Below are 16,408 nucleotides of genomic sequence, written 5' to 3'. Positions count from 1 at the left end.
ATTGACCAGCTGCCTCCTGCATGCCCCCTACTGGAGATCAAGCCAGCAGCCCAGCCATGTGTCCTGACCAGGAATCCAACTGTAAGCTCCTGGTTCATAGGTCAACCAGTGAGCCACACTGGCCATACTCTTGTCACTTTTTTATGTGACAATCTAAGGAAAAAGAGATCCATGCCCCTGACTGGTCAGGTTTTACATGTCTCGAAAATTCTCACAGCACACCAGTTGAAAATTGCTGAATTACCTCATTGGTGTTAACAGAAAATTTTAGACTTGTTCATTCAGATTATATTTCTGGAGGGAAAACTAAGATGGCGACATAGGTAAGCACCTGTACTTGCTGCCTCCCACAACCACAACTAAAATACATAACAGCTGTCATCCAGAACCGCAGGAAAGCTGGCTGAGTGGAAGTACTACAACCAGAGAGGTCAAGAAGAAAACGCATTGAGACTGGCAAGAGGTGCAGAGGCGTGGAACGGGCTGGTACCTGGGTGTGCCACTTTTTTAATCAGGAGGGAGAGACAAGCTCCCGCTTGCTCTGAGCTCCAGTGCCGGGCGAGACTCAGGGGGACCCAGACACATAGGAGGAGAAACTGCTGTCTGGCATTGGGCCAGGAATGTGGGGGTGGCTTTCTTCCAGACAGAGGTGCTCGCAGCAGTCATTGTTCTCATGCTGGGGTGCCGGGGTTCTTGTCCCAGCCTTACCCTTTTTGAAAGGCATTGGGGGTCAGAGGATCTTCAGCTAAAGGAGCTAGAAGACAACCTCCTTGTCTAGGACCCTTGCTTTTATTCACACAATTTGTCCTAAGGCAAGGTGGAGATATACACTTCAAAGGGTAAGGTTTCAAAGGGTAGAATTTACAGAAGCATTGTCCGATTGGGGAATAGCCTACAGTTGTTCGGATGTTTGGCCAACAGGAGGCAATAAAATGCCCTGAGCTGTCTGGCAGCAGGCAATCGTATTCAGGTTTGGGGGAAGTGCTGTTTAGCCATTTCCAACAGGTAAACTACATTTGACTCAACCCTTGTTGAGCTCCCCAAGCTTCACCAACCCTTTGATGAAACTCTTGTAATTATTACATGCTGGAATTGGTTCCCGGCACTGGGACCTCTCCAGTGCAGGGCTGACTGGCAGCCATTACTATTTGCTCTGCCCTGGAGATTCCATGAGACCCCGCCCTACCCAATTTACAACCCCACCCAAGCTGTGTGCAGAGGCTTTTGCATATGAATGGTCTGGCCTTTCTTAGCTTAAAACCTGTCAAATGAACTACAGCTGGGTCAGGGAGCCCCAAAGCTATCAAAAGAAAGCCTAAGGCTACACCAGCACCAGCCTGCCTTGCTTCATAGCTTGGCTTTGTCTGGGTACTTCCAAACCTGGCACAAAGAGGAGGATCTCTCTGTAGCTCCTGCTGGGTGGCCTCAGGCAGTGGCTGACTTTGTACCTCCTTGGAGATACAAGAGCCAGTGTACCCAGTGGTCAATGCGAGATCATACCAGATTACAACTCTTCACATCCATAAGTGACACATCAAGGGGCAGCCGATCCATGATTCTTTCTCATCATTGATGTTTCTATCTCTCTCTCCCTCTCCCTTCCTCTCTGAAATCAGTAAAAATATATTTTTTTTAAAAAAAGAATCTTCTAGAAACCTCTAAGGAACTTAGTGAGACCTTCAAGGATCTTAGTGAGAATGCCAAAAAAATGGAAAAAGACCAGTCAGAAATTAAGCATACACTTACTGAAATAAAAAATAATATACAGAAATTCAACAGTAGACTAGAGGATCCCAAGAATCAAGTCAAAGATTTGAAATACAAGGCAGCAAAAAACACCCAACCAGAAGAGCAAAAAGAAAAAAGAATACAAAAATATGAAGATAGTGTAAGAAGCCTCTAGGACAACTTCAAGTGTACCAACATCCAAATTATGGGGGTGCCAGAAGAAGAGAGAGAGCAAGATACTGAAAACCTATTTGAAGAAATAATGACAGAAAACTTCCCCTACCTGGTGAAAGAAATAGACTTACAAGTCCAGGAAGCAGAGAGAACCCCAAACAAGAGGAATCCAAAGAGGACCACACCAAGACACATCATAATTAAAATGCCAAGGGCAAAAGACAAAGAGAGAATCTTAAAAGCAGCAAGAGAAAAACAGTTAGTTACTTACAAGGGAGTACCCATAAGACTGTCAGCTGATTTCTCAACAGAAACTTTGCAGACCAGAAGGGAGTGGCAAGAAATATTCAAAGTGATGAATAACAAGAACCTACAACCAAGATTACTCTACCCAGCAAAGCTATTATTTAGAATTGAAGGTCAGATAAAGAGCTTCACAGACAAGAAAAAGCTAAAGGAGTTCATCACCACCAAACCAGTATTATATGAAATGCTGAAGGTTATTCTCTAAGAAGAGGAAGAAGAAAAAAAAGGTAAAGATAAAAAATTGTGAACAACAAAGTGACAACAAATACATATCTATCAACAAGTGAACCTAAAAATCAAATGAATAAAAAATCCGATGAACAAAATAAACTGGTGAATGTAATAGAATCAGGGGCATGGAAAGGGAGCGGACTGACAATTCTTGGGGGGAAGGGGGTGTGGAGTGGCTGCGGGAAGAGATTGGACAAAGATCTTATATGTATGTATGCAGTACCTATGGACATGAACAGTGGGGTGGTGAGGGCCTGGGGTGGGGTATGAACGGGGTGGAGGGGAGCTATGGGGGGAAAAAAGAGGGACATCTGTAATAATCTGAACAATAAAGATTTTTTTAAAAGATTACATTTCTGGGAGAGGTTAAAACTGCAATTAAATCAGATATTAAATGTAGGTTTGGCATTATGTAGGACTTTTAGATGAGTGATGCCATTTTGGGTCTGGTTTTTTCCTTAACAGTATCTTCAAAAATTCCTTGGGGGGACTCTTGACCCCTCCCCACATGGGAGTCTATACTTGGTCTTCAATAAATTTCCACCTTTACAAATAAAAAAAAAAAATTCCTTGGAAGTGAAACAGGAAAATTGGACTGGAACGTGTGGTGTTCCTCTGGGCAGGATGGTTCCCGGGCTCTTGTCTGGTGGAGTCAAAGAATGAAACCATGATATAGTAAAAGGTGGAAATTTATTGAGAAACAAGCACAGACTCCCACATGGGGAGGAGGAAAGAGTCCCACTGAGTCCCTTTTGTCCACGGTTTATAAAGACTGCAGTTCTTTGTGCCTTGACATCCCCTCTGATTGGTCACTATCCCCTCTGGTTTGGTCACTATAGCAACTTCAGAGCTCAAACCTCACTTGAGGTAAAGCATCCATCTTATATAAAAACTGCTGTTTGAAATTTTAATCCTGCTATTTTGGCTTCTGTAAACGCTTGCTTACTTAAATAATAAGGAAAATAAGACTACACCCATTCAAGAGAGGCCATGAACTATGCCCCAGACAGAGTTGTCAGTGCTGGCACCAGGCCAGGCCTTGAGATCTGGTCTCATGGCCCCTTCCAAGCATACAGGCCTTCTTTCTCAGAAGGCTCGGAAGTCTCATTCCAAATTTGGGAGACAAAGGACTGGAAAAAGTATAAATAATGAAAGTTTCCTCCATGTTGGGGGGCCCAGAATTTGAAAGACACATTTTTCTCTGGGCCTGCGCATAATAAAATGTAACTCCCTTTCCCTAAGCATGGCTTGGTTTTTCTCCAGTCTTCTGTAACAGAGGTACGTGAGGTTCTCCTCTTCTTCTCCCTTATTGTTTTCCTATTCCCTCTGAGCTTTCTTCTTCCCCCTCTGAATAGGGGTTTCCTTCCCTTTATTCTGTAAATGTGTACCTTCTGCAGCTTCCTTATTCTATGGAAATGTCCCTTCTGCAGCTCCCACCTTCCTTATTCTACGGAAGTGTACCTTCTGCTGTTTCCAGCTCCCTTATTCTATGGAAATGTGCCCTTTGCAGCTTTGTAGCCCTGTGCTTTTTTTCCATGGACCTCTTAATTTCTAAAATTTTCTAAACCTGCCTATTGTACCCCTACAATCTCCTTTCAGAAGAGTAAAATAAACCAGCTCACTTACGATTTTCATGCATCTCTGGAGTGCATAAAGTATGGTTCTGAGACATTTTCTAACTCAGTTGTTAAAAACAAGCAAACTGTTAAAAAGAAAATCACAGGCCCCAAATAGCCTCACTTGTGCCAAAGCTCATGATACAAAACCTATATTTAATACTTGACTCATTGCTGTTTCAGTCTCTCCCAGAAACATCACATTAACCAACCAGTATGAAGTTTTCTGGTCAAGCACCAGTAAAATAATCAATCACGTGGGCCCTCTCCATCCCGCCTAGAATGAAGCAGCAATCTGCGTGATAAAAACACTTTTCATTCTCTTCCTCCAAAGAAAAGATGTCTGTCTGAGCAGAAATAGTCCTTTCTTTTGTTACTAGTCCCTTGCCCCACCCTTATCCCTGTAAATACCTTCCATTTTGTACTACTCCTTGGAGGCCTTCTGGCAGCTAGGTGAGATGTTGTCCAATTTATGAACCCCTTAATATAACTAACTAGATATTCAAATTTACTCAGTTGTAATTTGTTTTTGTTTTATTTTTTTTCAACAATATTTAATCTGAAAAAAGAAAAAAAAAGCCAAGATCCCCAAATGGCCTTGGGTTCTGTGTTCCTTCCAATACTATTTATGAGGATGCTGACCCCTTTAAGATAAAGAAGCATATAGTTTACATTTGTAGGGTCTGGAATTCCTTTGGAGAAGAAAATACCCTCCAGAGTAACCAACCTTATAGAAGATATGTAAAGTGTATTTGTTTCGCATCAGCGAGAACCTTATTTTGTAGTCTGTGTAATAAAATGGGAATGTGGCTCATGAAAGGGGCTTTGAAGTGGACTCAAGTCACCTCCATTTCCTGTTTCATGTCCTGCCAGCTCAGTTCAAGTCCTGCCTCAGCTTTAGGATGATTCAAAGGCCTCTTGAGAACCAAAGTCCTTTCCAATGGTGGACAAAATGGTCCTTGTACACTCACAGAACCAGCTCAAACTGGTCCTACCCTGTTTCTAAGAAGATGCTGAGTTGTTGCTTTTCAGAGGACAGACACAACCTGTAAGTCATGCCAAAACAGAAGCATGTATGTACATTGGAGAGAATGTTAACCTACACTTGTACCTGGAACCAAAGTTATCCCCTCAAGGCCCCACATCCTCCATGGAGCCAAAAGACCAGAACATGACCAGGAGTTGGAACACAGGAACCCTTTCAGAAGCAAAGGGATGGGTGTCTAGAAAGATCTGGTTCCCATAAATGGCCCAATTCCAAAAGCCTCCTATTGAAACCTGCCCCACCAGTACTTCAACATACCAGCCTGTTCCCTGTAACCCCTTAAAACTCTCCCTGAACCCTGGATCTAGGAGACAGATTTGAGCCTTGCTTCCTGTCTCCTTGCTGGTCAACCTTACAATAAAGCCTTTTCTTTTCTCAAAAGCCAATGCCATGGTATTATCATAATTAACTAGTTCATATAAATGAAGGAAAGAAAGCAAAAGGAAGCCAGGCACTGTAAGCATGGTCGCCTGGGAAGCTTCACCCGGAAGCTACAGCTTCACACAACATTGTCCCTCCAAGGGGATTAACACCCCTCCGTTCTCCCACCCAGGACTGGATTGTTGGGGGGGGAAAAGGGGGCCATAGGTGTTATAGAATTTACCAGGTGACCAAAAAATACACAGGAGTACCTAGAGGTACAGGAAAAACCCATTTATTTCCAGATGTACTAGCACCATGACTCAGGGGAGCCTGTTCCCAAATCCTGAGCAAACCAATATGGAGGAAGCTCTCCCTTTATACCCTTTGGTTTCTTTGTCCCCCAAATAAGGATCAGACTTCTGGACCTTTCACAGGCTTTGCAAAAAGCCCTGTGTGTTGGAATGGGGGCTGTGAGACCACACCTAAAAGCTTGGCCTGGTGCCAGCACTGATAACCCCCTCGGGGGTTGTGTATGGCTCATGGTTTATGGCCTCTGTAAAGTGTGAATATTTAGGTAAATAGGTCTTGCAAAACCAGATAATTAAGGAAGGGGCAGTGAGTTAATTATCAGCTAGCAAGACTGTGCATTAGGGATATTGATTAACTGGGTACAGAGTTAAGCTGCTAGCCACCCCCCACTCCCCCCAAAAAAGTCTTATTTTCCTCATCATAGTCACATGGACAGTAGAAGTTGGGGTGGCACAGGGGAGGTGCTTGCCTATCAGTCTAGCCTGGGGAACAATGGATTGGCTAGGGGGTGGACCCCATCAGAAGCACACAAAATTTTGAAAAGTTAATTGGTCAATTTGAAGAAGCTCTTGGTTAAAATCCTGAGTTCTCTCAGTCTTGTTAGCTCTTGCTCCATGACCCTCACTTGCCCATGTGCTCCCCTGTTCTCTCTCCATAGCCATATATATGGTCTTTAGCAGTCATATGGCCCATGGCCGTGTGGACCCCACTTGAAATGGACTGCCTCTGGGAACACAAGCTAAGCTAGCCAGACACTGGACTGGACTAGACTTTAATATGGAGCAGAAACTATGGGCAGTGGCCTTAATTCTGGCCCTGTTCAACACAAGACTGGACTTCTTCCATAGATGGGAACTTGGAGGGGAACCCCTTAATTTTACATTATCAATAAAGCTTTCCACAAAACCCCATCCTCTTGTGGGGGCCTCTGGAAATTCTTTTCCTCTTGGTACCCCAAGAACTTCCCTTCGACCGATAACAATAGGATGCCTTCTATGTACATTGGGCAGCGAGACCTTGCTTGGTAACACATGGGGTTTCTCAGTGCACAACCATGAGCATGGAAGAAAATGGAGCAGGAAAATAATGGTGAATGGATGAGAGCAAACAACTTAAAGGACAATGAGATGACTTAGTGGTTCTAGTCTAAATATTTTAAAAGAGAGGAAAAGTATTTTTTTAAATGGAAAAAAAATAGCAATTGTCATTTTTTAATAAGCCCGGAAGTTAATTGGTTGTGAAATAATTCTTAAGCCTTGCATAAAATCTGGTTTACACATTTTGAAACGTAAGAAATGCTTGAAAAAGGACAATATATTGAAATTAAATGGTAGAAGCAATTATCCTTTCTCCTCCCTCTACTTTCTTTTGCTTTCCTTTATCCCCACTCTCTAAGAAGCATAGTGCCTTAGGATCTCTGGTTAGCTATCTCAACCCTGGGTGTCTGTAGGTCCTTATGTTCTGGGTGTCGGTGTATGTTGTTATGAGGGTGTATATCTGGGTGAGAGGGAACCGCGAGGAAGCTGCTGCTTGCTCATTGTCAAGGTTCCATGGTTGGACTTCTCAGGATAGCCTTTAACCCAGTTTCTATATTTGGGATCTTGGCTTCAAAAATGTCCTTCCAGGGCCTCTTGGTCAAGTTGTCTTTGGGTTGGTAATTCTTTCTTTTCTGTTAACTATGGTTTGGTTTTTTTCTAAGGACAAACCAGAGAAGTTAGTACATTGACAGGTTAGTGTATGAGATAAAATACAGCTTGAAGAAAACTGATTTGCAAGCACCCTGAAAACTTTTGGAAGCAAAATATCTGTTAATTATCTTCCCCCCAAAATGCATTTGGTCCATCACTGCAACTCTTGGTCTTTGAGTCCAGTGTCACTTTTTCCCTATTGAGGGCACCCAGAAACCTTTCCATTCCTCACTCTGTGAGACAGTTGTTATGGAAATAAATGCCAGAAGGGTGTTATTTGGAGCAAAAGCCTCTCATGTTCATGCTCTGGTTCATGCTTTTAAAGACAGAGGTAAGGGGGCGGGCCAGGGTTCATGCCCCCCCGGCCCCCCACCACCACCACAAACATGCTACCTTTGCTCTGCAAACCTGTGTTGCAGATTACTACCAATAAAGAAGTCCTGTGTTGAAAAAGACAAAAAAAAAAAAAAAAAAAGATAGACAGAGGTAAACTGTAGTTTTAGCAATGGTAATCTTAGCCAGACCACCTGATCTTGCCATTCAGTATTAACTGTACATTCAAATGTTAAATCCTATAGCTGCACATTAGAGTTTTCTACTCATCATTGTGGCGATTCAAGTAATACAATAGTCAGGTAATAATATCATTGTGGTAAATTGTATAAGTTAAAGGAAGTTTCCTCATACTTAATTTATCTGTAAGTTAATCAGACCTTGAATTAACTTACAGAAACTTACTGAAATCACTGGGTTGATTAAAAATTAATATTGCATATTTATCCTGAAAAATATTGACCCTTTCCTCACCCCTTACCCCCAAAGGCTACCAGAGAAAAGATTTCCTAAGGAGGGATCCCAGAATATAAAATCTTGCATTTTTGTTTCAGAAAAAAAAGCTGAAATATTAATTTTTGAGAGGAAATAAAGGGGAAATTTTCAAAGTGACAAGTTCTTGATATTATTCACTAGTCATGAGAACTTGGACATGTACTAGTAAACCTAATCTTCAATGACCTCATTGGCAAAGTAAAAATACTATCTGCCTTACCTGATTCACATCATGGCTTTGAGGAAATGTAAAAAAGCATTTTATAAATGATAAAATGTAACATTTGTTTGTACATTAGAATGTAAACCCTAGCCAGTTACAAACAGATATATATTTACTTTCTTTCTTTTGGTCAACTCAGTTCCAACAACTCCCGCACAAAGCAATGTACATGCCTTTATGCCCACCCTGCACATTCCATTTTAGCATTCCCTCTGACTTCGTGCAGCTCACTGTACTTGTCTGGAGAGACATCTTTCTAATCCAGCATGAAATTCACTTCCTTTTCCTACTGACTTTCCAATAAAATATTCGAGTTATATGACATTTTGATTAAGTATGTTATTATATTTACCTTTTACTAAGACATTTCCATGTACATCATTTTGCTTCTTCAAACTGCCTGTTTCTAATAGCAAGAGGTTATTTGTGAACCCAACCCACCATAACAATTCTTTGCATCCTGGCCAAATGAATTGAATCATCCCAAATTCTCTATGGAAGTCTCAACATAAACAGTGCCAGGTCCCCATATCCCTAGGCTTATTTTTTTTAATTGGCATTTTAAACAAAGTGCTAACTTCTCTAGCCTTACTTTATGCCATAGAAAGACTGTTTCACTTAAAACTCTAATATACAATTTCCAGACAGATTAGTGATATTAAAAACAAGAAAATCTCTCTTGGGTATTAGATTTTTATTCCAATTTGATTTACATTCCAATAGAAATTACAAAATGTATTCACCTCTTTATTTTTAAAATGTGGCTTAAAATCTTAATGCAAACTATTAAACATGATAGATTTGCAGATAAAAATGGGCTAGTTGCTTGAAGTAACACGTTTTTAAAGAAGTTTTTAAACCACCATTTTCTACCTCCACACCAAGGATAACCTTCTAATAGGTGATGAGCGTGCTGTAATAGCAGGATAGCACTGAGACCTGAGTAACAGGAAAATTGTGGAGCTGCTCCAGGCCCAGACTAGGAATCCCTCTATGCCTTCTCGTAGTGGCGAACAGCAACCACATCACCAAAAGTAAGAGTCTGAAAGATCAAAAGATAGCCAAATCATTTTACAGGAACTTCAGTAGCTGAGATTTTTAAAGATTATCATATAGCCCGGCCGGTGTGGCTCAGTGGTTGAGTGTCAACCCATGGCTGCCGGTTCGATTCCGGTCAGGGCACATGCCCTGGTGTCAGGCTCGGTCCCCAGCAGGGGGCATGCAGGAGGCAGCTGGTGGATGTTGATGTTTCTCTCTCATTGATGTTTATATCTTTCTCTCCCTCTCCCTTCCTCTCTCTCTAAAATCAATAAAAACATATGTTTAAGAAAGATTATTATGTATGTGATTTAAATATCATGCAAAAGAATAGTGGCATTTACAAACATTAAGTGCTACATAAGCTTTTTCTTTCTTAAAATGAAATCAAACCCTTATATTTAGTGAGTAAATAATATGCACATATAGTTCATGTCTCTAAAAGGAAAATGAAACAAAAACTAAGATTAACTATCCAGATTCAGGTCAAAAGAATTTCTTTTGCCTTAAATTATCAGAGTAATTGGAGCAAATTTGCTAGCTGCTATGAAAGTAAATGGAATTTATAGTAGGTTTTCTTTTTCTTTAATATGTTTTTATTGATTATTTTATTTTTTGGAGGTGTTTTATATATATATATATATATATATATATATATATATATATATATATATATAATTGATTTCAGATAAGAAGGAAGAGGGAGAAAGAAATAGAAATATCAATGATGAGAGAGAATCATTGACTGGCTGCCTCCTGCACGCCCCCTACTAGGGATTGAGCCCACAACCCAGACATATGCCCTTGACTGGAATCAAATCTGGGACCCTTCAGTCTGCAGGCCGAAGCGCTATCAACTGAGCCAAACCGGCTAGGGCTATAGTAGTTTTTCATAATAATTATCAATTCATGACCTAGATAACTTTTGAAGAGTTTTTAGAAAATCCAAATCATTTGGGGAAATGGTATTCGTTCCAAAATCAGCAGGAAAAGGTACATGTGCAAACATTCCCTTTCCTTTGGCTGTCATGCTTTAGCCTGTGTGAACCTTGGTGATTAAGTGGGTCACACGTGGAACATGGGCTCCTGTGTCAAATCCAACTTGAAGAATTGCTATAAAACCTCTTTACAGAATTTAGGGTTTTTTAATGTTCATTATTTTCATGTATTGATCTGATTTTTAAGATTAGAGTATGCCCTTATTTATCATCCATTGCCTTAATCATTTTTTTGGAACTTGATCTTGCCTGATCACAGTCAGACAGCCAAAGCTAAGCTATTCACTTTTCTGTATTGGGGGGGGGGGGGGGGGGGGGGGCAGGGGGAATGGAGATAAAAGCAGAAAGAAAAATTCAGATTGAATTTTTCAGAAATGAATCCTTTCTTTTGGTGATCACTGCAGAAAAATGTGGGCAAATATTTGTTAGCATGAAAGAAAAACTGTGCCTCTACTCCCCACTCCCACCTATGAAAAGAAGTGTGAGTATGCAAACCCTGTGTCTCAATCTAGAACAGCAATCATTGCAGTCAAAGGAAAGAGAGTAAAAACAACAGTCACTTGTCTTAAATAATAAAACCAAAAATATGTAAAGCAACCCCATCCCTCCAAAAAAAGCAAAACGACACATTGACTATTCCAATGTGATCAAAATACCATTACTCAGTTCACACACGTGCGTGCACGCGCACACACGCACACACAGGTGTCTGGGATGCTAGATTAAGGCATAACATTTTCCCCAGTTTATGATGTTATACATCATTAATTATTTTTTAACTATTTTCTAATTTTATAATTTTTACATGACTACCAGTTTTGAATAGGTACTTGTAAAAGGTACCTTTTAAAAGACTGGAAGTAACATCAAAATGGTTCTCTCTGAGAAGAAATTAGAAAGGATTTTTATATTTTTGTTATGCTTTTGTGTTATATTCTAAAATTATCTGCACTGAACTCATATAACTTTTACAAACTAAAATATAAAGTTTTTGAAGATCTCTTATTTACTACAGGAATTATAGAGTCATTTTTTGAGATTCAGTAAGGTTGATATTCTTATAGGAAAATCAATCATCTTTATATATTTTTATGATTGTTGGTTTTATATAGAGATTTTATTTGAGGATTAGGTATTCATAGTAATCCTACAAAAATTCTTTCCACACACGTATTTTTTCTTTTTCTATCATGAAAGAAGCAGAACTGAGGAAACAATTAGCTAGGATCTGTTTATTGCTTCTGCTTTATAACTGCTGAAAGAACCTTGCTAATCACTTAATGTTATTAGAGAAGAAAGGAGGGAGGGAAGAGAGAAGGGGGAAGGGAGTGAAGGGAAGGAAGGGGAGGAGGAGAGAGGCAGAGCGGAGGGAGGACGAGGAAAGGAGATGAGGAAAGGGGGAGGGGAAAACACCGGGAAGAAGGAGGGGAGAACTGACATTACTCACCATAACCATTTTGCCATCCTTAATTTCTCTTACAAAATTTGTTTCTTTGCCTTCCCATTTCTGTACATGAACGAGCTTGTCTCCATCCAGGCTAACAACAGACTGAGAACAATCACAAAGAGCAGAACAGAGAAACAGTTACAGATCCAATTTCTGATATAAAAGTCAAAGGAAGTGAGTTTTGAAAGAATTGTAGAACTGAATATATCGTGTTCAACTAATTATTAAATTAGTACTGTATCGTGTGTTGTTTCTGGAGTCATTACTATTCACACTCTAATAATTCATCATTTGATTGAAATGTGTACACCTGGATGCAAAACCTTCCTATGTTAGAAATAAAAATTCTGAGCAGGTGCTTTCGGACTAGTCACCCTTCTTTAAGCAAAGCCGTGGGATGAGGTAAGCTGTTTATTCAATCTGAAGCAATCAGAGAGAGTAAATAAAACGCAGTCATCCTTTCAAACAAATGCTATTAAATACTTTTTGAAAAACAGGTTTAATATATAATGTGAAAACACATGGTAAAAAAATTATTTCAAGTTTTGAGTTATAGCAAGTACCCATTTTCCAGAACATAACCTATGCACGCGAGAATGCAAAATCAACCCTGATATCCTTCTCTGTGAACAGAAACACTGAGAACATTCTTCACTTTCCAACATCTAAAAACAGGTAATCAGGAACCTCTTTTTTATCCCCCTCCCCCCCCCCTCCCCCCATTCTCCCCCTGGACAAGTGGCTTCTTACCTTACAGTTTCTGTCATCTGCAGTGGTTTCATCAAACTCTTCTCCCAGGTGGAAACTAATCTCCGTGTTCTTGAATGTGCTTTGAGTCCGGATCACCACCTTGTCCCCCTCCTGACTGATGATCACTGTTGGTTTTGTCACATTTCCCACCTGCCGAGTGGCAAAGCCCACACCTGAAATAGCAAAGGGAAGCAATGCCGACAGCAGCAGCTTCCACAACAGCTCCCAAAGCAGAAAACCGCTTTCCTGGTTTGGAAACCAGGTCCTAAAGTATAGGTTTCATTAGAGCACGTTTAGGTTTAGCCCATTCATCATGCAGCACAGCTGCTGCGCTGTAGTAATATGGAGATGCACGAATAAGTGGCTGCTGAAGAGAAAACGACACCGCAGACCATCAGAGCCACCATGATTTGGCCCTGGGCGAGAAAGCAGGCAACTTCCACATTAAAAACCCATTCCCTGGGAAATGCACAGCCTAGGGAATGGATATTTTATTGCAATGTGATCCGCCTTTGTCATTTGCCAATCTAATGGGTGGAAAAAAAATATGCAAGTGTCTGAAGCTGTAGATTAAGAAGAGAACATATTTTTACCCACCTAGAGCCTTCATGTACTCATCAAAGTTCTGGCTGTCCGTCAGCTTCCAGGTAGCACAGAAAGCCTCCACCATCCTTGCCCTTTCCCGTTAGCTCTGAAAACTGATGAAAGAGACCCGAGTGAGGATTTGTGAATCCCGGGGCCAATGCAATTCAGAAGACCCCCCTTGCACCTCGGAGCAGCTCCTGCCTTCTTATTTGGAAAAGAGGCAGGCAGAAAGCCAAGGACTTAAATTGCAAATACACCCCTCCAGTGTCCTTCCCAGAGGCTGTTGCAGGGGGAGGGGGGGGGAGGCTCAAGTGGGGCTCCAATCCTCTATGCGATTGGCTCAGGCCACTAGGTTAGCGGAGTAGGTCGAGGTCCTCACACTGCTGCCCTCCTGCCTGAGAAAGCTCTGCGAGGATTCAATGGGGCTGGAAGCAGGGCTCAGGGGAAAAGAGAGAGGGTCTTTCAGGTTCAGCTCGAAAACTTGGCAATGGCAACTTCAGACTGTGAGGGGGGAAAAAAAGATGCACAATAGAACATTCAGATTGATTTCCGCTAATGGCAAAGCGGGTTCCAAAAATGAGGACCCCTCAGAGAAAACCACTGCAATGCCAGACTTTGCAGACAAAGGAGGCTGAATAGTGTCTTTTACTTTCTCCCATATTTACAGGAAGAGCAGAATACCAGCTAGACTATGCCAAACGAGGAAAAGAAGAGGGGGAAAGTTGTTAATGCCTTCCTAGATTGTGCAGCTAGAAGGCCATTCTGAGGATCAGTGGGACACTAACTAATTCTGGCCTCTTCCCAACCCAAACTGAATGAATTTAAAGATCTCATTGTTCTTTCTAAGAATGTGAGAACCAGACTGAGATGGAACAGTATGGTTTGGACTCACTAATGAGGTATAAAAATAAAGAAAATAATGTATTTTTTCTTCTTTCAACAGATTATATAATCCACATGGAAAAACTGGACCGAAGACCATTTAGTAAGATTTTTTAAGTAGCCTGCACTACAGAACTTTTTATTTCTCTGAGGCTACAATTACATGCATGCAATCTACATCTAAGCTGGGAATTAGCAATAGAGAGGGTAGGGAATGGAGGATCAGGGAGACTCAGAAAAGCTTTGGCTTCACTTTGTCCTGGCTCAGGGTACCCCAAGATTGGCAAAATGCCTTGAGGATTCCAAGCAGAGTATTTAAAGAAGTTCTCAGAACCTCCTCTTCACCAGAAGTTCTTCCTGCTTTACTAGTGTCGACCATGGATAAACAGCAGGCTCCCTCCTGCTTTTCAGGACAGGGGAATCTGATTTGGCAATCCCGGCTCTTTCCTTCCCTCCCATTTAAACTCTGTCCACACCAAATACAGGACAAGGCTCAGAACACATCTTATCCCAATGACCAGCTTCAGGATTCTACTTTGGTGCCTTAAAGGGACCTCAAAGGTGCTCATCCTATCTAATAAAGAGGGAATATGCTAATTGACCCTCACACCATCGTAAAGATGGTGGCACCCACAGCCAATAAGGAGGGAATATGGTAATTGACTGCCACGCCCTCAAAGATGGCGGCGCCCACAGTCACAAGATGGTAGCACGCAGTCCCCTCAGACCCCCAGCCATCCAGGGCCAACCCGAGGCACAGGCAAGCCTCCAATGGCAGCTGAATAGCCGCCCAGGGCCGCCTGAGGCTCAGGTAACCAGGGGCGGCCAAGGCTTGTGTTGCCGGAGTGACAGTAGCAGAGGTGTGATGGGGCATTGCCTTCCCCTGATCACCGGGTCACCTCCCACTCCTGAGGGCTCCCAGACTGTGATAGGGGGCAGGCCGGGCTGAGGGACCCCCTTCCAGAGCATGAATTTTCATGTACCAGGCCTCTAGTGTAACATAAACTCAATCTTCCACCACACCTAGTCTTACTCCCGGCTTCCCCATGTTTGTGAATGGCATCATCATCCACCCAACTGCATAAACCAGAAAACTTGGAATCATTTCCAACACTTTACCCTCTGAAACCAAAGTCAATGTCAAGGCCTATCCATTTTGCTTCCTGACTATTTTCCTAACTTGTCGTTCTCCCCCTATCTCCACAACCACCATCACAATTCAAGGAACCACACTCTTTTACTAGTCCTATGGCAATAGCCTCTGAACTGTTTTCTCTGCAGCCACTCCTGATCCCCAGGCCTTCCAGGGCACGGAGGCCTATGGGACCTTGGAAAATACAAATCGGCATTTTCCTGGCAACTAATGGTGCTGAGCACCTTGTCATGTGCTTCTCTGATGGGTGTATATCTTCTTTGGTGATGTGACTGTTCAGATATTTTGTTTATCTTTAATTGTGTTATTTGTCTCCTTACTGAATTTTCAGATTCCTTTATATTTTTTTTATAAAAGTAATTTGTTGAATATGTGTTCTTCAAAAAAAATTTTTCTTTGCATTTTCTCAATTGTGATAATGGTTTCTTTCATTGGTATGCCAAAATTTATCAGGTGTATGCATTAAATACGTGCAACTAACTTATGTCGGTTATACCATAGTAAAGATATTTTTAAAGTTCTAAATTTTGTCTTGTCCTTCTCCTGCTTCAGCTCAAAATGACTTTTTCCTGCTCTCAGTTAAAAAAACAAAATTTCAAATGTTGCCTAACCCAGGCCTGCCCCTAACATTTGAAGGACTTGGAGTAAGAATCCAAACAGAGGTTCACATGCCATATGTTTAAACAGTGAAAGCTATAGATCAAAGGATACTGAGGACTGGCCTGAAGTCCCAGCTGGGACTCAAAGCCTCTCCCTTCAATCCCTTCACCCCTTCCAGCAGGGCACCCTGAGGCTACCTGCAGGACTGAACATTAATACAGACCTGGTGCCGGGGGGGGGGGGGGGGGGGGCACGCAGGAGCGTGACTGGAATCCAGGGATTCCAGTCAGTACCTGGAAGGCCACTAAACCTAGGATTGGGACTTGGATTTATGCTGACATGAGTCTGAAGATGCCAGAATCCACCATGAAAAGCCTAAAACTATTCAAACTGGCATTATTCAAGCCTTTGAACCAAGTCCCTGAAGCTATGAACTTTTTATAA

The 16,408-nt window shown here is 41.7% G+C and overlaps 1 protein-coding gene across 2 annotated transcripts; it reads right to left on the bottom strand.

Moving 5' to 3' along the window:
• Positions 1-9,192: 9,192 nt before the first annotated feature.
• On the bottom strand, positions 9,193-13,750 carry FABP7 (fatty acid binding protein 7). 2 transcript variants are annotated; one of them, XM_080666362.1, is made up of 5 exons: positions 13,709-13,750; positions 13,342-13,442; positions 12,745-12,917; positions 11,995-12,096; positions 9,193-9,553 (listed from the first exon to the last, which is right to left on the bottom strand). In XM_080666362.1, the coding sequence occupies exons 2-5, from the start codon at positions 13,412-13,414 to the stop codon at positions 9,503-9,505; spliced, it is 399 nt and encodes a 132-aa protein (XP_080522488.1). In that variant the 5' UTR covers positions 13,415-13,442; positions 13,709-13,750; the 3' UTR covers positions 9,193-9,502. The 2 variants fall into 2 exon arrangements, with proteins under 2 accessions (XP_080522488.1, XP_080522487.1); XM_080666361.1 differs by lacking the exon at positions 13,709-13,750 and having other exon boundaries at positions 13,342-13,531.
• Between the last annotated feature and the right edge of the window lie 2,658 nt (positions 13,751-16,408).

This window comes from Plecotus auritus (assembly GCF_963455305.1).
Source record: "Plecotus auritus genome assembly, chromosome: 4".
NCBI classification, from domain to species: domain Eukaryota; kingdom Metazoa; phylum Chordata; class Mammalia; order Chiroptera; family Vespertilionidae; genus Plecotus; species Plecotus auritus.
This window is presented reverse-complemented; position numbering and strand designations above follow the sequence as displayed.

Excerpts from the sequence above, each read along its gene's own strand:
- FABP7 (XM_080666362.1), bottom strand. The coding sequence starts at position 13,414 with ATGGTGGAGGCTTTCTGTGCTACCTGGAAGCTGACGGACAGCCAGAAC. Across the intron at positions 12,918-13,341 it reads TGAGTACATGAAGGCTCTAG|GTGTGGGCTTTGCCACTCGG; the intron begins GTGGGTAAAAAT and ends TTGCTATTTCAG. Across the intron at positions 9,554-11,994 it reads AGGATGGCAAAATGGTTATG|ACTCTTACTTTTGGTGATGT; the intron begins GTGAGTAATGTC and ends TTGATCTTTCAG.